Genomic DNA, 19,977 nt, shown 5'->3' with positions numbered 1-19,977 from the left:
TCGGTTTCTCAGTGTCCTGGGCTGGTGCTCCCAATACTTTCCCCAGCTGGCTCAGCTGCTGACTTACCTGGCACTGTGGCCAATCTAGCCTGCTCCTTGCACTCAGCCTCAAAGCCTGCTGCTCCCAGGGCATGGTGGATATATATCCAAAGCAGGGAAGCATTTTTTGCCCAGCACAGGGCTCACACTATGATGTTAGAACCAAAATGCGGATACACAGGTGGCCAGGGGAAGCAGAAAAAAAAAACAAAAAACAAAAAAACAGAAAGAAAAGACAACACAAGGGTTTTCTCTTTTAATTATTTACCAGTTAAAAAAGAAAAAAAAAATATTTTCTTCACCCTTGTTTCCATTTACCAAAGTTTAGTGGGAAAGAAGTTTGTTGAGTGGAGTTGTACTTCCAGCCCAGAGCCAAGTACCCCGCTCTGCTCTGCAAATCATGAGGAGCAGGGCAGAATCCTTCAACCTGGGCAGCGGCCTGGCCGTGTGGTTGTCACTGCTTCTTTTTGCTGGAGCACTCACACCTGCCTGCCCTCTTCTCCTCCATCAAAGGAAGTAGGAAGATGCGACCACAGGAGGCAGGGCGAGGTTACAGCAGGACCCAGGAAACATGCAGTGAATCTGGCAAAGCCACAATCACCTGCTCCTATTGCACATCTAGGCTCAGGTCCCCCATCCTGAGCAGTGGACTACACAGGAAATGATTTTCCAACTCGAATGGGGGCTCTGTTGGTGTGGGTCAGGTTCTCAAAGGGGAGGAAGGAGTGATATTGTGTGGCATCTTCAGTAACAAGCATTTACATATATAATTGCATGAGGGGGCAAGGTAAAAGCTTTGCCGCTATGAAAAAAAAAAGATCATGGGGTGTGGATACCTTGGGGCCCTGTAGTCACCTGGGCCTCTCCCCACTCAAGTTCCAAAGCTCAAGAATGACTGACTCTTTCCACCATCAGTAGATCTTCTGCATTAAGATGGAAGAGCTGCATCCGCTGACCACACAAGTCCCCCTCCCAGCTATATGACCCTGGCCACTGAGGGTTGACATCCTTTCCTCACGTCTGGAGAATGTGACATTGCACGCTGAGAAAAATCTTGCACACTGTTTCTCCATGAAGTAGCAGCTGTTAAGTCTCTTCGAATTTAACTTTTAAGTATTTGATTCTTATTCTTCTCATTATCAATGAAAATGGAATTGGACAGGAAGTTGTTAATGGACATTACAGATAGAATAAATCCCTCTGGAAAAAAATGGAGGGGCTGTGGGAGAAGACTGACTTTGATTTGGCAAAGCTGCAAATTTTTCACCTTCATTGGCTGGAATGAAGCTGCTGGGTGAAGAGAAACCTAACTGAGCCGTTGGCAAGAATAGCAGGCTATGAGAGACAACAGGTCACACACAGCATTGTACAAACTGTGGCACTATCAGGATGAGAAGGGAGGTCTATGACACCCGCCAGGAGCAAGCTTTTGGAACACTGCTTCCAGAGCTTCTATCTGTCCTGCAGAGTGGCAGCATCCAGATATACCAGAGTGCTTCTTTTTCCTCCTCTTCCAATTCTGACAGGTTCTCATTTAAATAACTATGTACACACGTGAGGCTGGTCTGTTATGTGAGGGTCCTTCACTTGAGGGTCCTACAATGGCTTTAGAGAGTTGGTTCCAATAGCCTTTTTGGAGATTTACTGCTCGGGACCAAATCTGCAAGGAAAGAAAGGATAGCACTGCAGTAGGAAGATCTTCATGATGGAAGCATCCCAATGTATAAGGGACTGAGTTTTAATATAATATCCCCACCCATTCCTTGTAGAGCCTTGGGCTGCAATCCATCCATTCTGTACTTGGCTTCTCTGTCAGTCAGAGGGTCCCAGGCCCAGCAGCAACCCTAGAAAACAGCCCGTACCTGGCTCTGATAAGGACAGTTTCTCAAGTTCAGCTTCAAGTTCAGCATCAGAGATCCTAGGCACACTGTTGGTGTAAGACTGGGGTCTATCAGGCAGTTCCAAAGGTTCTTTGGTGGTGTCCTGAAGGAGGATGTCCAACTCCTTCTCCAGTTCCTCACTGTCAAACTCTGGGAAGAAGAAACAACAAGAACATATTAGCTTTATGGAGGAAATGCATCAATGAATACCAAACTAAGGTTCTAGTTTTAGGATTTTCTGAAACCCAGCTCAGCTTTACAAAAATGCCCAGGCCTCCTTGCAGGTTAAAGAGTCACAAGTGAGGAAGCGAAGGGGACCTTCAAGCAGATCTTTTTCCATAAGCAGACCTAGATTATCAGGGAGACAAAAATTCTGCTGACACCACTGAACTGGCCCTGATTCCTTTTGCACTAGGACCATGACAGGGGACCTATGGCACACACACTGCAATGTGCACATATGGGCCCCTCTGTGATAACATCATGAGTTGTTGTTTCTAAACTAGAACCTCAGTGTTCAGGTTTAACTGCAGTATTGGCATTCTGTGATAATCAAGTGGGTTTTGGATAGCAGTTGGGGCACCTGTTTCTAGTAAAAGGTTCGCCATCACTATCCTAGAAGGACCTGCCAGCTGAGCCTTGCAAGGAAGGGTCGCTGAAGCAGAGAGGACCATTGGGACGGTAGATCTAGGCAGGAATGGCAGTTCCCTCCAGCCACTCCTGTGAGTGACCCCCATGTAGGGGCCTCCCACATCAGGGAAGTCCATGAGCAGACCTGTCACAGCACAAGGAAGCAAGACCTCTTAGAAAGAAAGGGAAGAAGAAAGTGTCACCCTGGCAACTCACCTAAACCGTTGGTTACGCCACCAGCCAGAGTCTGAGAAACTTCATCCTGGGTGTCACACAGCTGGAAGAGACAAGTGCAAAGCCCTGAACTAGGAAGGATGGTCTAGCACCCTAAGGTCTTTAGAGGAACACAGTGTTACAAGGCTTCTGAGAGTCAGGGAAAGGCTCTTCAAAGTCACAAGGTCAAGGCTGGGAAAGGGGACTGCAACGAAGTCACGGCTGTCCTCTGTGACTTGTTTTTGCATGTGCCCCTCCCCAGCCCCTTCTTGTACCTCTTGGATCTGATCCACCAGGCTCTCTGCCTTCTCCACCGTGACGTCCTTCATGGACAGCTTCAGAGCTCCTACCCCAGCCTGGTAGGCATTGAAAACCTAAAGACAAGGCCCAGTTCTCAGTGCAAAGGACATTTCCAGCAAAATCTAAACAATCATGCTTAAAACCCTGAAAGCCTGCTTTGGGCAGTTTTGGGCACCAAATTCACACCCACACAGGGGCCAAACCTCCCAGAGGAAACACAAAGGTAGCCTAGCTATGCCCTGATAGAACTGAGTTCCTTCCCAACAGCACAGCCACAAGGCCAACGTAAGCTGTCAGCCCGAGGGGAGGGGAATGGCTACCATCTGGTCAGTCTGGGAGGCATAGATGCGGTCCAGGATGCCTTGAACAGTGTCCAGCTTGGCGTGCAGGGCCTCAATGCGCTTCTCTGTCCGCTGCTTGGCCTTGAGGGACCTTAGTGCCTGGGGGCATGGAGATTTAGGTTAGGGCTAGCCAGAGTTGGCCACAAAGCAAGAGGAAGGCAGACCCTCAGGTGGTAAGATCACACCAGGCCTTCTCTCTCATATATAAAATAATCTGTTGCTAGGCATAGTGCCATAGGCCTGTAATCCCAGCACTGGGGAAGCTGAGCCAAGAGGATCAATGTAAGTTCATGGCTACATAGTGAGTTCAAGAACAGCTTTGACTACATAGTGAGATCCTGTCTCAAAAAGTAAAACAAGCTGGGTGTGCTGGTCATGCCCATAACCCCAGCACTTGGGAGGCTGAGGCAGGAGGATTGCTGCAAGTTCATGGCTACATAGTGAGTTCAAGATCAGCCTGAACTGCATAGTGAAATCCTGTCTCAAACAGAAAAATAAATACATAAAACAAAACAAAACAAGCTATGGACTTTGGGCCACCTGTAGCCTCTGCTCCTGATATCCAAGAAGGCCACTCAGAACTGCTGGGCACCCCTCCCTGCCAGCCCAGGACACTGCTACATGGCTACAGAAGAAGAGAGCTCACCAGCTGTTTCTTTCCTGCTCGGCAGGCCCTTCGGGCTTCCTCCTTACACCTGTCAAACAACAGACAGATGCAGGGGACTGTGCACTGGACAGTGGTGATGTCCCAAAGAGGCCCTGGGAACCACACTGAGTCTAAGTGATCTGGGATCTGAAGATCAAACCCACTCCTCCCCGTGGCAGGGCAAGGAATCGACCCCTAACCACTGCGATGACCTTGGCCATATCGTGCCACCTTGCGACAGACATGTGCTCTTCTCGCTGGGAGGAGGGTGAACAAGTCCCAATTTACTGTCTGTCTGTCCTCCTTTCAGAGACACATCTATGGCTGTCACCACAGATCCCATGCAGGCACCCAGGGAAGAACAGTGGTCCCTTGGGAAGATCCCTAAGAAGACACCGAGGGCCCCGCTCACTGCTATGTCTCCTGTCCCTAAGCTGACTCAGCTCAACAAATGCTGGCTAGACAGACACTGCCACAGGAGGACACAGTAACAGGTCAGTAACTGTCATCAATGGGACACATTCACATAGGTCCCGCTCCTCTGTGATACTCAGTGTTTCCCACGGTTTCTGGGGTTAGGCTCCTCGGACAGCCCGCTGGGGAGGAGCTACCCACCTCTCGGCCTCCTGGGACAGGGACTCCACTTTGCGTGAGAGGAGCTGCTCACTCTGCATCAGCTGGTACACCCCAACATCCACGTCATTGACAGGGGACACCTTGGCGTGTGGCCCCCGGGCAAACTTCACAATCTGTGGGACAGGAATGTGTCACTGCTGCCCCTCCCTGAGGCCCAATCAAACCACTATGTGAAAGGAGTGAATGAACAGGGCTCTGACCTTCTCCCCGTTCTGCTCGAGGACCGTGACCCGCTTCTCCTTCTGCAGCTGCAGCAATACCAAATAGAAGGTCCTCTCATCGGGGCAGGAGTTGGCGCACAGGGTGCTGAGCTCCGACAGGGCCACCACAGGGTGGGAGGACAGGGGCGAGTGCTGGTACAAGCGATACACCTCCTCAGCCTTTTCCTGCAGGAAGGGCAAGGACGCTCACAGGCTTGGTCGCCACCAGAGGAAGGGTGAAACCTGGCCCTGAGCTTCAGAACTAGGCCCGGTCAGCACAAGAGTCAGGGAGCAGCATCCCCATCCTTCCTAGAGCGGTGACATCTAACAAACAAAAGAGCCTGCAAACTCTGCAGGTGAGCCATGACTGCACGAACTGAGGTACATAAAGTGGCAGCTGCCAGCTGGCAGGTCTGCCTGGACTTCCTGTGTGTGCCTCTCTGTTGGGAGCCATTGAAACTGGAAATTGAACACATATTCATGGCTGGGGCAAGATAAGATAATGGTTGAGGACACCAGGCTCCAACTAACTAAATAAAGACTGCAGCTCAGGCATTTCACCCCTGTAGTGAAATGCAGATAGAGATCTTCTCCTAAGATACCTCTCCTTGTTAATGTAATTTGTTGCTTGAAAAGCCCTTGAACCACTCCCAAGGTCTGTTCAATTTCCTGCATTTTCCACTCTAACCCCCTAAGTAAATATGGGCAATCCAGAAACACTCTCTTAGCCACAAGAGTCCTTGAGCTCTGTAGAGGGTTTTGATCCTCCTGGAGCCCTAAAATCATACCACTTATCATACCAGTAAATAAATGCCCACTCATTTGGGAGATTGGGGATCTAGGCCAGGTCTTTGATATCTCCCCATAGCTGTGCCCCTCAGGAGGAAGAAGAGCTGGGGTGTGGTGGAACTGGCCACGAACCAGAGTGCAGCCTGACTTCTGCTAGTCCATGTGATCCTACACCCCTCAGGCTCACAGGTCCTCAGCATCCCTCTCAAAACTGGAAGAGCCACATGGATGAGAAGATACCTACATCTCCTTCCCAGTCCAGTCTCTGCATTTCTAAGGCAACTGGCAAGGCCACAGGCAGGGATGCTACTGAGTTTGTAAAGGATCTGAAGAGCAGAGTACATGATGAGCAGAAGGGCAGGGTTAGGTCTTCCGGGAGAACATGGTGGACAGAGAGCAGCACCTCGCAGGCTCTCTGCGAGACCCAGCTTAGAATCCAGGAATGGCGCAGAGTGAGGAATCCTAACCAAGAGGAGATATACCCTGCTGACCCAAGAATGAACTGGGCTGAGAGAAACCAACTGGGAATGCAATCCTGGTGCTATAACAGGAATAGGTAAAGCCTCAGCATGGAAGCTGGAGCCCGCGCCATTGGAAGCCGCGATTTGGGTTTTCTGCTGCCGCTGCTGCGTCTGAATTGGCTCGGCAGGGAGAGATGCACGAAAACTCTGAGAACAGGAATCGGTAAATGGAGTTGAGAGCTGGACAGGCGGGCGGGGAGCCATGCATCGACCTGCAGTGAGTTAGGGAAACTGGGACTCTTCCACGGTCTAGGAGGCTCCAACAGAGGACATTCTGGGACCGGGCAGACTTGCCAGAACAGGGCACTGTAGTGACTTCAGTCACATATCCCCCTCTCAAGCGGGATTGGTGAGCAGTGCCTAGCCTATGTGATGCTGCAGGCTGAGACCCAATAGGCTAGCACAACCCAGGTCCCAGCACCTGGAGGTGCACCCTAGTGGTGAAGTCTTAGGTAGATTGACCTGGAGGGGCGGGCCCCGCATAGGCTGCCCGGTCCGTAACTCCCTGGTGCGCTGCGGTGGGTGGGAACACCTAGCCAGCACAATTCAATCAGACTGTGGCTGACAGGGAAGGAAGCTGGGCCTCCTATATAAGAAACAAAGAATATGGGAAGAGGGAGCAACAAGAAAGGCTCCTCGGCCCCCAATCCTGAAAAACAGGCAATAGCAGACATGGCACCAATAGACATAAAGTGGTATCTCCAGAGCCTCATAGAAGAGTTCAGGAATGAAGTTATTAATGACCTGAAGCAAGACATAAGCAGAATAGTTAGAGAAATGTTAAGCACCACCCAAGAAAAAGCAGATGGTGGAATGGAAGAACAGAAAAAGAGGGGAGAATTGTTTGATGGAGAAAATAGAGAAAACACAGAATACATGAAGCAGGTTCAAAGAGTTTACCAGGAAACTAAAAACTCTATCAAAAACTGGCATAACAGCTTGAAAGAAACTAAAGATAGATTATCTGAACTGGAGAACAGATTTGTAATATGGGAGCATGAAATGAAAAACTTCTTAAAAGTAACAAAGAAACAAACAGCAACAATACAAAGACTAGAAGATGATAAGAGGATCTATAACTTAAGAATTAAGAACATAAAATAAGAGGTAGGGACACAAACAAATGAACTACAAAAGCTACTCACAGAAATAATCCAGGAGAATTTCCCTAATTTAGCAAAAGGTAAAGATACTCAGATGTATGAAGGATACAGGACCCCAGCCACCTGCAACCCAAACAGAGCTATACCCAGGCATATAATAATCAAAATACCAGAAATCCAATATAAGAACAGAATATTAAAAACCATCAGAGACAAGAAACAGATCACTTACACAGAACACCCATCAGAATTACAGCAGACTTCTCGGCACAAACCATCAAATCACGAACAGCGTGGGGGAAATAATTCAAGCTTTGAAAGCTAATAACCTCCAGCCAACATTGAGATATCCTGCACAACTATCCCTGGAAATTGATGGAAAAACAGGTGCTTTCCGGATAAAGAGGAACTAGGAGAATATGCAACCACCAATTCAACTCTACAGAGAATACTGCAGGACATTCTAAAAAAGAAAAATATGAAGAATCCAGAAATAGTGGCAGAGAGGCCACAATGAATGGAGCAGAAAACAAAATGAAGAAGACAAACTGACAACTAATGACAGAAAAAGAGCTCAACAGAAATGAGGCAGAGAAGATTGAATGATAGGAACAGCTATTTTGGAAACAACAAATAGGTAGTGCTGATTTGCTATCATCTTGTTTTGAAGTCCCATCAAGCTTTTGTTCTTCTGTCTCCATAGGTCTTAACAGGTTGTATCTTATTGGATTTTATTATATGTGATAGTATAAACAAAAACTTTTATAGACAAGGAGATTATACAGAAAGCATAGTTCATTATCTGTTAGTTGATTCTAAATACCCTGTAATATTGTCATTCTCTTGAATGGTTTTACATTGTTTTGGTATATTTGATGCTACAGTATATGAAGTTATACTCAACGATTTCAAGGAAAGAGACACTATGGTAACTACTTTTATGTCCAGATTATATTGTGGTGAAACACTATTTTGCTTAAATGGTTGTTTTGATCTGCACTGTTTTGTTATGCCCTCTTTTATCTCAATCTCCATTTTATTATTTACTTTTTTATTTTTATCCTTTTAATTAAGGGAAAAATAAATTTAAAAATAGCAGGATATATTATAGTAACCCACTTTGATTTTCTATTAACTTGATTTGAAGCCCTGTATTGCTCTCACCATCTTGTTTTGACTGATGTTCCTCTATTCTGTTTTGTTAATAGTACCAGGTTCGAAAGTTTAGGCAACAGCTGTGAAGATAGTGGGATTCATTATGACGCCCATTCTGGTTGACTACTATCTACTTTTGAAGACCTGTAATGTCTCCAATGTTTTGGTTTTGTTGGTTTCGTTCTTTACTGTTTTGTTCAACTTTATTATAACTGATGATATAGGCAATTTTATTTGAGATAGCGGGAGGCATTATGGTAACCATTGTTGATCACCTTGTATTATGTTTTTATATTATCTATTATGTCCACCCTTTTGATTTAACCAACTCTGTTAAGTCACATTTGGTTTTACTCTCTTCCAAAAAAAGTAATAAAAACTGTGGGAGCAATAAAACCCAAAATGTGTAATAGTCATTGTACAAAACAGAGGAAAAGAAAGTGCTCTAAACGGTTTAAATGCATGTATATTTAAGTGTGTAAGATAGACAATGGTATTACTGAGTTTTGTTGGATCATTGAACAGAACTGTTTGCAGTCTCACTGCTTGAATGTCTACTTCATATGCTTTAATTTTGTAATTTGAACAAACATTTCTAAGATGACAATATGTAATTCATTAACTAGTGATTTCCTACTGTTTATTTTTTTTTTCTGAAATTCTGTATGACTTGTACCTTTTTTCTGCTTTTTTTTCCTTTTTCTCCTTAAATAAAATTTAAAAAAAAAAAAAAGGAGGGCAGGGTTAGTGGGAAGCCAGGAAACGTAAGCTCCAGGAAAAAGTGCCAGTTTCCCTTGGACATAGAAATCACTTCCGCAGTCAGATGACCACTGAGGGGGGCCCAGGATGCTATGAAAATGCACAGAAGAAAGCCAGAGGATTCAGAGGTTTCTTTAAAAAGGCTGCACTGGGAATGGTTAGTTCAGTGTTGAGGTGGGACCAGCACACACATGGCCTTGGGGTCAACCCCAGCATCAATAAAAAAGGCTGCAGAGGTAAAGCCTGAGGGGTACTGCCATTACTTGGTGAAGCGGGTGGAGGAGGATCTCGGGAAGAGGGGCAGTCATGAGCACAGAAGTGAGTCGGTATGGCAGATTGGTCACCGGAGGGCACAGGAGAGGAGTGGTAGTGCTTCTACGTGATGCAAAGAACACTCTGACCCGCTGCACTTTGTCCTATGGCAGGCAGGCCATCACAGGAGGGACCAAGCAGCTAGACAGAAAGCAAGGACTTTAGAGCAGTGACTGGAGGCAGGTACCAGTTATGCACGAGAAGATATGGGGCTGACCAGAGAGAATCTGTGAATGGGGGAGAGAAGGGCAGATTCACGCAAAACACAGATGATAAAACTGATCACGTACAACGACAGAGTACAGGACTGAAGGAGAAAGAGGAAGGTCTAGGCTCCAACCTCGGCCACTGGTAGATATGTTACTGTTAGTAACAAACTCTGAAGGAAAGACTAAACATTCCTCTTGAGACATGCTGGTTGGGACACCTAAGGGACAGCCAGGACGGTAGGTACAGCAGAGAGCAGATGTGCAAATCTGAAGCTCCAAGAAGACACCAGGATAGAGAAAGAACTCTGAAAGTCTTCAGCACCTGGCTGGTAATTACGACCACAGAGGGGAAAAGAAAAAGAAAAAAAGGGGAGCTGAGGATTTAGCTCAGCAGCATGAACACCTACCTGGCAAGCAGGAGGTTGACCTTGATCCTCAGTACCAAAAATAAATAAATAAATTATGATCACAGGTGTAAGTGCAATGACCAAGGAAGGAAAGTGACAAGTGAGGAGGACCAATGTTTACACAGTGAAGAGACTCACCCAGTGGGACAGCTCAAGGGAAACCAAAGCAACTTGCTGCCCAAATTCAGGGAAAGGGAAAAGAAAGTGAGTCGGCAGAAGTGTCAAAGGAAACAGACAGTCAGTAAGACAGTGACTTAAGTTTCCATTAGACTTGGTTGTCCCATCAGATAATCCTACAAAGCTACAGTGGTCAGAACTGTATGGTGCCCACACACAAATAGATTCATGGTACACAACATTAATAAAAGGTACTCAGAGAACAAATAGGTGAGATGTTCCAGTAGCAAATGCTAATTTAAAAAACACAATGCAAAGTGATACAGCACAGAGTATGAGAGGGTCAACAGTAAAGACTGCAAACATGCACAACCAGTGAGAAAGGAACATACCAGAGAAATAGAATGGGATAAACAAGAGGAAACCAAAAGGATTTTTCCCTAGACAGGACACTACAGCAATGAGAGGTGGGACCAAGGGACATTTACCTTGAGGGCATTTTCCCCAAACCTAGGCAATTAACCTGTGGCTCAAAATGAGTTCCAATCATCTGCTGGCACATCAGTAATGCCCCTTTAGGCACCACCGCAGACCAAAGCTATGTGTATGCCCCTCAACACATGTATGGCAGACAAAGCCAGGACCCCATGGTCACCGAGTTTCTCTTCGCATCCTTAAAATAAAGGCCACTTTACTTTATATTCTGTCTTCTAACTGTGCCAAAAACTCTTTCATAATAGTGCTGTGACTCGGATGGCAGAGTGAGTGGCTCCTGGGAATTCCTGCCAGTTTGAGTCCCCTTGCCTAAGAATCACCTTTATCTTGCTCCGGGACTGTTTACTTGCTGCTTCTAATCTGCATGCAACAGCGACTTTCCTCACTCCACGCAGGTGAGCTGCCACCGCCGTCCAGGGTTTTTTGTTTTCATTCCTTGCAAGCTTGCGACAGAAAATCCATCCTGCCATCCCTGAACAGGGACACCAGTTTTCATACTCCTTAGGCTGCAAGGCTTGAGGCAAGACTCACATTTTTGTTCGCTGGGACCCACCTCGCACTCGTGACCAGGCCAAAGAGAATAGGTGTGGAGACAGGTTCTGTGTCACGCTTACAAGACAGGTGATGACCTCTTTTGATATGTGAGATCCAGGACAGCTCCACGCTCCTTGGGGGGAGCCGTTACTTCCCAAGGCAAAGTTGTTCTCTCAGCTCACTTATAATTCGGTCATGGGGACCACTTCTTGTTCTCCAAAAAACATACCTCTGGGGTGCCTGGTTTATAACCTTGGTGCTCTTGGCCTCTGAAAGGCTACCAAAACCAAAGCTGATCTTTTATTTATTCTTTTATCACAATGGCAGCAAGTTGGCAGAAACTCTCCATCTTTAGGCCTTTTTCACTTTAAGGATGTGTCTTTCACTCTGCTCTTCTGGGATCTCTCCCCCTCCCCAAAACCCTTGCTTCATCCTCTCCTCCCCCATTCACCCACAAAACTCTTATTCCTCAATCCCTCCTCACTGCTGCGCACCCCCGAGCTCAGTTCTGGGAGCAGTGCGAAGGAGGAGGTGACCAGACATGTCGGGAGGGGAAGAGCCATGGCCACCCAGTGAGGCAGTGAGGTGGGGCTAATCCTTTTTAGCTTTCTGAGCTAACCATAAATTAGGTTCCTTTTCTGGTATTCTTATTTCAAGAGATTGCTATTAATTGATCTACAAGAAGTATAGTTCAAATTGGCCAGATATATTTGAGTGCACTCTAATTTTATAATATGATTGTCTATGTATCTGTTGTCTGTTCAGTCCGTTTATAATGTACAGATCATCTGTCCATGTTTGTCCATTTGCCTGCTCTGTAAACAGCTATTCCTTTTTATTTGAGCTCAACAATCTTTTTTCCTTTTTTATATTTTCAAACCATTTAATCAAGGTTTATTTGGGTTATACATTTTTAAAACATGCTTCCACCTAGTTTGCCAGCTGGTCAAAATGATACTAAAATTGGTTAAACAAAATCCCTTGAGAAGACATTGGACAGGACTTCAACTGATGGACAGGAAAGTAGCCACCTGTAATTTTAACCAGCCCCTGTTTATTAATTGAAACCTCCAATAATCTCCATAGCCTTATGGGAGACACCTCAACTAAAGTTCATATGACTGGGACTGGGGGTTTAGCTCAGTGGTATAAGCACCTGCCTTGCAAGCAGGTGGTCGTGAGTTCAATCCCCGGTACCGATAAAAATGAAAAAGACAAAAAAAAATATTAAAAAAAAAATAAAGTTCGTATGACTAAGACAATGCATTGCTGCTGATCTGATGGTATAATCATGCCTTCAAATATAAAATTGGGGTTGTTTCTGCTGCCTTTTTCTTGTGTTCCAGCCAGGAGATTCAGATCAGACCAATACAATGTCACCAGTCAAATAATAATTTTTAAACAAAAACTTATGTAATGTATGATGACAAGTGTTTTCTTTCAGATCCAGATGTATGCTTAGAGATGCTTCACAAATTTCTTCAGCACTCAAATCTTAAAATACACATGGTTAATAGCCATTTAATGTTCTATGTTAAGCTTATTGCCTATACTGCATGGTACTGTTACCAGTCTTCTGGATGTTCAACAACTGAAATTAAGAGATTAATTATAAATTCCTTTTGGATTCCTATTGCCAGGATCCACCAGATCCCCCCCCCCCAAAAAAAATGGTTATATGATACATGCAGAAAAATGAGACCAGTACTGGGGCAGAGGCTAGGATTGAGCCTTTCCCAGCCCATCTGCTGGCCCTGGCTTAGCCCTCCACCGAGCCATAATTAACTATACTCAACTGCCGTTAAATGACACCATAGCTGATCTCTCTACTAAATAAAAAGGCCATCCTCCAAAAATCAGATGGCATTAGACATTCTAACAGGATAAGAGGTACTTACATATGACAAATGAATGACGTGTCAGTTCCTAAAATTCTCTGGACCTTATCCTTATCCTCCTTATGGGAAGCCACTGCTAAGGTTATGATCATAAATACCCTGTTGACTGTATTATTTGACTCCTGCATACTTAATTGATTTTACAGATACCTTCCACTGTGGGCCAGATTCCAAGACAAAAGGCTAAACTTGTCCCTCAAACCCCACAGGGAGACCTTCTTAGTATGGCTTTTCGTGTTTTCAACAACAGAGATAAAAAATAACATTCTGATCTTTTAGCAGTGACAGTTGAGAGCTCTGAGACAGGTAAACCGACACAAGGTGGAGCTGCCTGAGCCCCTCCTGGACCATGCTTCAAGTGCAGCAAAAAAGGACATTGGGCAAGAGAATACCCCAGTCCTGGAGTTCCTTTGGGGCCTTGCCCCACGGCCATGGGCTGTCCTAGCTGCCAGAGAGCAGGTAAGCCAAATCCTTGCCCTCACAGGAAACACCATCACTGCCAGATTCCCCCATCATTGCCAGATTCATCATTCTCTATACTTGTGGACATAGAGGCCATGTATAGGGTCCTTCCTAAGTTTTCAGGCCACTATATTAAGTCCTCAGTCTCTAGAGGAGGTGTTGATGGCCAACCTATGCAGCCTTTACAGACAGGACCTATTTCATGCAGGTTCCAGGCTCCCTTTTTCTCTGGTCGATCCCATAGTTTGAGAGACCTCCAATTCCACTTGCGCTGTCCATGCCATTCCTATTTTAATTCATCTTAGGAATCCTTCAATTTTTCCTCGTGTTCCCCAATATTCCATAGCTCCTAAACATTTACAGGGACTTAAATCTATAATTAAGTACCTTTTAGACAATGGTTTTCTTAAAGCTACCCATTCACCCTATAACACTCCCATTCTCCCGGTACTCAAGCCTGATGGGTCTTACCCTCTAGTAAAGGACTTTAGGATAATCAATAGTGCTATTACCCCAATCCACCCAGTGGTATCAAACCCTTATACCATGCTCTCTCATATTCCTCCCTCTACCACTCACTTTATATTCACAGATCTTAAAAATGCCTTTTTTATTCCTTTGTGTTTATGCAGACTAACCCAGACACTCTGAGGTCTCAACAGCCTACATCTGTTATCTCTAGGAAAACCTCTCCTCAGGGACACATAGCACCCCCTTCCTTTCCTATTCATCAATTTCTCAGACACAACCCTGGTCACACACGTGCCCTCCCACAAAACTCTCAAAAATCTCCTCACCTTTGTCTGTACTTTTTCTAGATAGATAAAAGCCTTTCCCACAACCAGGGGAACTGCTGATATACTAAAGTCCTATAACAGCAAATCATCGCAAGGACTACAACCAAGGTGAAGTAGCCCATACTTGGTCTTCTTGGCAACCCGAACAGCAGTCAAAGTTGCTAACTGCCATCCTCACATCACTCAGGCTAAGCAGTGCCCTCCCAGCCCTAAATCTAACCATCCTCAGCGGTCATCTCATCTTCTGTCGCCCACCCATCTCTGTCTCATCAAGGCCTCACAGCCACAACTCTCAGGCTAAGTCATGTTTTGTTATCCAATTTGGTTCCTAATTTCTTACATTCTATTAATTATTCTTTTTACAGCAGAACTCTTAACAGTCTTTCCTAAAGACTCCCACATCATGCGTAAGATTGTCTTCATACTGTTTTACGTGACAACTGTCTTAGTTCTCTCTACCCTCAGCTGTTTGGTCAAACGTGACATCCCTAAAGGCCTAGGCTCTTACCTTCCTTAAAGTGACACAGCCATGGCCATCCCCACCCTCTTATTCTTTCCAGCTCAACTCCTGGACCAGAGACAAGCCCTGCCTACCTACACTCTTAAGTTTTACCCTTTCAGATGGGAGAATAATCACCTCTCATAGCTTTACTCTTCCTAACTTCACACTTATTTTTCAGAATTCTACCTCATCATGGTAATGATTCTACCTCACAATGGTAATGAATCTACATATCTAAATAAAAGGCACCTTTTCTTCTACCTCACCTGCCTCTTCATAGCACTTTGTTTCTTTGTTTTTCCAGTCTAATGTGCAGGCATTTTCCAATGATAAAGTTGTCCTGGCTGAAACACCTGGCACCAGCTTCTGCATGGACATCAACCGTCATTCTGTCAACCCTCCTAAACTCCAATACGGGGCCCCCTTTCAGCAGAAAGTAGTAAGACAGAGAACTTCGCCCTTTTCCTAACAATAAAAAAATGGAATGAAAGGATCTGGCCCTAGATAGGACACTACAGCAGTGAGAGGCAGGACCAAGGGATGTTTACCTTGAGGGCATCCCCCCCCCCCCGGCAATTTACCTGTGGGGTGAAATGAGTTCCAGTCAGCTGCTGGCGTATCAGTAGCGCCCCTTTAGGCAGCACCCCAGACCAAAGCTGTATGTATGCCCCCACACCACGTGTCTGGCAGAGAAAGCCAGGCCCTGGTGGTCATGGAGTTTCTCTCCACATCCTTAAAATAAAAGCCACTTTATTTTCTGTCTTCTAACCACACCGAAAAGTTTTTCAGAAACTCAATTTTTTGTATACTTTTTTCCAAAGCAAAATCATAGGCAATTTTTTTTTTTTTAATATTTTCGAGACTGTTTAAAAGAAGATAAAAAGTTACAAGGTGTTTTCTAAGTCTAGGCTTAGGAAAACCAATCTCCCTCAGCTGCAGGTTTTTTTCTCTATGTCTGCATCTTTCTCTTCTACACCTAGGTAAGAGCCCTATAATGTCAGAAATGTAAGTAGCCGCCCCCAGCCCTGCCCGAGAAAACAATGGAGCCACCAACTATTCAAGCAAATGGTGAGGTGCTCAGTTAGTGAGGCGAGCACCAGTTTAGCAGTACTGCACTCAGAGAGCTTGAAGACTTACTATTCTTTGTTATTTCTGTGGTACTGGGTTGGGCTTGGTCTATGGCTTTCAAAACTAAAACCAATTAGCTGACTATCTGGTACTCAGTCAACTTCGTAAACACACACCCACTTCAAGGTTTCGTAACCCTGTGCACAGCAGCTTCAGTGAGAGATAGACAGACAAATGGAGACAAACAGAGAGAGACAGAGCAATAGCTGGCAGGAGCCAGAGACCATAAAAGAGTCAACTTGTGATGGGAAAAGCTTGGTGGGTTGAAGCCAAGGAAGAAAGCATTGAAAGAGAAAGAAATACAATATAAAGAGCAAAGGCTGATGGGACACAGGGACAGGGAAGGTGGGGCAGGCTCAGGAGCACTGTGGGAGGGAAGGAGGCCACTTCACCCTCATAGCATAAGAATGCAGAACTTCAGGGGGCAGGACAGCAAGTGGAAGGCATGCTTCTGAGGCCATCTTTTTGTGGCATTTGCAGAGAGAAGGGAGCAGGAGTGGAAGGGCATTGAGGGTTGGACGTGGTCTGCAGAGACACTGAGGGCCCTCGAACACCTGGAGATACAAGCAGGGCCCCATCTGGGTGACATAGAGCAGGAATGGCTGTGTGTCTTTCCAGTGGGACAAGGGGGCAACTTGCTACGGGCACTGAAGGTGCCTGTTAAACCAGTGGAGGACAGAGGCTGGGAGAAGGCAGCAGGAAAGACGCTGCTTGCACAGGGGAAGACGGGACCAAGTGCTGGTGGCTGCTTCGAGGCAGAAGAGCAAGGTCAGCGGAAGGCAGCCCTCAGCAAGCTGGAGGGGAAACTGAGCAGATTCTGAGTAGGAAATTAGAGCCTTGTCTGTTAATTTAGTGGTAGGCAAAACTGAAAGTCACAAGATCCTCAGAAATCCTGGGGATTTCTTACAGTAAACTACAGAAGGCAAAGCATTTCCTCAATTATCACTTATCAATATTCCTTACAACACCAGGAAGCAATCAACTGTTTGTTACAGATGATTCCTAGAACAAGCATCACACATAACAAATGATAACACTACAAAGGACAGCTCAGGGAGGCTGGGTAAACTCGGGTATCAACTCCGTCACCATGGAAGAGTCTTCCTCAAGAATGCACACAAGCAGACACTCCTGTCATTCAGGTGACCCCAGCCCTTCCCTTCTGTACACTCACCTTCAGCAGCTCTACGGCCACAAGCACCTCCTCAGCAGGGACCTTATTATCCCCCAGCACATTGGACAGAGTCCACTTGAGGGGTTTCAGCAGGAAGACGCCAACCCCCCAGGAGATCCAGCTGCTGTCCACGCTGGCCATGAAGTCTGACTCTCGCTGCAGCTCCCCTCGACTGTAGGGAAAGGAGGAGAAAGGCACAGGGCAGCACTTAACGCAATGGCCCATTCCAGCCCCTACCTGTCCCCTCAGCCCAAAAGAGAAATTTCTTCATCTCAACAATCATTTGTTAGGCCTATTGCTCTACTGTGCACTTATTGCTTATTGCTCTAGCGTTCAACCTCATAACCACTCTGCAAGACAGGTGGTGTCACCAGCACGGTAACCAGTGAGGAAACCCAGGCCCTGAGCAGGTAAAGAAGACTGGGTAGAAGCCAGGATCCAGATTCTAAATACAAGTGCCCACCTGACTCCAGAGACACAGCAGGTACTGCGCCTGCACTAAGTTTTCCTCTTACAAATGGAGCTCAAAGAAATGCAATGAAAGTAACAACAATGGGCCACAGTAAAAGACATAGGGAAAAACACAAAGTTGTATAGAAATAGGGCTTCCTGCTATCCCTAAGCTAAGCAGGTCATAAGATTAAGTACTTCCTGCTACCTGTAACGTAAATGCAGCTAAATATGCTGAAGTTACTATGTTAAGAGCTACATAAGGATCTTCAAATTCTCACAATAAATGTAGATACAATTATCACCACCATCTTATAATTAATTTGTTAAGCTAGGGGTTAAACATGACATATAACTTGTCCAGAATCACACAATTTAACAAATGGCAGAGCACTCCTGCAGAGCTGTTGACTGCTATGTTGAGTCTGTGGGGAAACTCAGTCAGGTGTCACGCCCAGTCAGGGACCAGGCATCTTCAAAGAACTGCACTCAGCAGAGGAGGGATCAAGCTCTTAAAAGGTCTCTGGATTGAAGTGGTAGAAGGCCCACTCCACTCTTGTCCACCATGGTTTCTTTAGCTAATGTCTCCCCTGTTCTCCACTTTAGGCGTGAGGCAAAACTTTCTCCATAGTTCACTTGCTCAGAAAGGAGAAATTCTGAAAGCCTGGTTCGTCAACGTCAGTCAATGGAGAGGTACTGAGAATAGGAGAGAAGCCAAATCCTTCCATTAGAAAGAATAGCAAGCTAAAAACTACTAGAGTTAACTTTCTCCTTCACTCACTGAGGCAAGCACCATGCTAGGTACTGGGCTTAGTACAATGCATTCAGTGTGAAGTGCAAGTAACTTAGAATCCAAAGAGTAGGAGGAGCCCAGTAATGAGGGGACTTCCAAGCAGCCGTAAGTCAGTTACTTTTTCTCGGTCTGCTTTCCAAGGTGAATTTTATTATCTCTTTCCTAAGACTGCTGAAAGAGTCAGATGAAAAGTATCTGCATACTGTTGGGTGCTATCATCTACTAAGTATCAGTGCTATCTACTCAGGCACTTCCAAAATACAGCACCCGTCACGGATGTGTCACCTACAGACCTCTTCGGGGTGCCCAGGTACTCAGGAAAGCCCTCTTCTTCCCCATGTCCTCTCTGCTCCAACAGCCTGTGCCAAACACTGGCCAGGAAAGGCTGGACGCATGCCTGCCCACAAACACCCTTTGCTCCGATCGTCCTTAGTTCAATGAATACTATCTCCTAGACCTCGTGGTACACGGGCATCTCAAATGTGGCCCTTAGGTAATAACTACATAACTACATAATGGGATTTCAGTTCACACAAGTCATTGTCACCTTTGCCGGGCAGAGACATGTGGAACGCGTCTAATTGGACTACCCCAGCCCCACCCCGAGCTCACCCCTGCACCCTGTAGTCCGGCCTCCTTGTGTGTCTCCTCTTTTGCCCACTCTGGGCCAGACCCCGGGCTGGGCACGCAGCGCCGTCACACAGTGGGGGAGCACGTCCCGCGGGGAGCCGCCCCGCCCACCGCCCGGGCCCCGGCCCGCCCCTCACCGCAGCAGGTCCTGTAGCACCGTGGCCAGCCCTAGCGGGACGCTCCCCTTGCGCTGAAAGGCCTCCTGCAAGTCTCGCAGACGCAGGCGCACCACCCCCTGGCGGCGGCTGTAGCTCAGCACCAACGGCGCCCAGAATCCCATCTTGCTGTCCCAGTCGGTGCTGTTCACCTCGCGACTCCTCTTGAAAGCCGAAAACAGGAAGGACATACGCTCCTCATCCTCCTCCCACTCCGGGGGCAGGAGGCCCGCCGGCTCTCCCCCGGCCGGGGCCTCGGCCTCCCGTTCCGGGGACCACATCGGAACCCCCAAGGAACCGAACACAATCCTGGCCCGTGGTCCCCTTCCGCCCTAGTTCCTTCCCGGCTTCCGTTCCTTGACTACTCATCACGTCACCGCCGCCCGCAGCGTGAAATAAATCCTGAAAGCCCTCACAGCGCAGGCGTTGCGCTACTCCGTTTGCCAGGAGGCGGGATGATGACGTTCTCCTCAAAGAGGCACAGAGCGCTTGCGCATACGCCTCCTATAGTCTTTGTGCGGAAAGAAGGGCTTCGCGCGTGCGCACCAACCAGAGTGTGCCGAAATGGTAGCGTCTATACTACAGCGCGCCAAGATACTGCGCCACCAAAAGCGGGGGTGGTCTCAGGTAGTGGGACTGAAGAGACCTTCCTCTGAGGCTCCGGGACATGGATCTCGAGTCTCGGATCAAGGCTTATCTCTC

The 19,977-nt window shown here is 46.6% G+C and overlaps 1 protein-coding gene across 1 annotated transcript; it reads right to left on the bottom strand.

Moving 5' to 3' along the window:
- Nucleotides 1-281: 281 nt before the first annotated feature.
- On the bottom strand, nt 282-19,641 carry Chmp7 (charged multivesicular body protein 7). The gene is made up of 10 exons (XM_003479357.5): nt 19,258-19,641; nt 17,248-17,419; nt 4,886-5,071; nt 4,665-4,798; nt 4,050-4,098; nt 3,383-3,502; nt 3,038-3,136; nt 2,766-2,826; nt 1,902-2,069; nt 282-1,699 (listed from the first exon to the last, which is right to left on the bottom strand). The coding sequence occupies exons 1-10, from the start codon at nt 19,554-19,556 to the stop codon at nt 1,647-1,649; spliced, it is 1,341 nt and encodes a 446-aa protein (XP_003479405.1). The 5' UTR covers nt 19,557-19,641; the 3' UTR covers nt 282-1,646.
- Nucleotides 19,642-19,977: the final 336 nt, after the last annotated feature.

The sequence above is a fragment of the Cavia porcellus genome, unplaced genomic scaffold (genome assembly GCF_034190915.1).
Source record: "Cavia porcellus strain 051 isolate PalLab524CR breed Dunkin Hartley unplaced genomic scaffold, mCavPor4.1 scaffold_24, whole genome shotgun sequence".
In the NCBI taxonomy this organism is placed as follows: Eukaryota; Metazoa; Chordata; class Mammalia; order Rodentia; family Caviidae; genus Cavia; species Cavia porcellus.
This window is presented reverse-complemented; position numbering and strand designations above follow the sequence as displayed.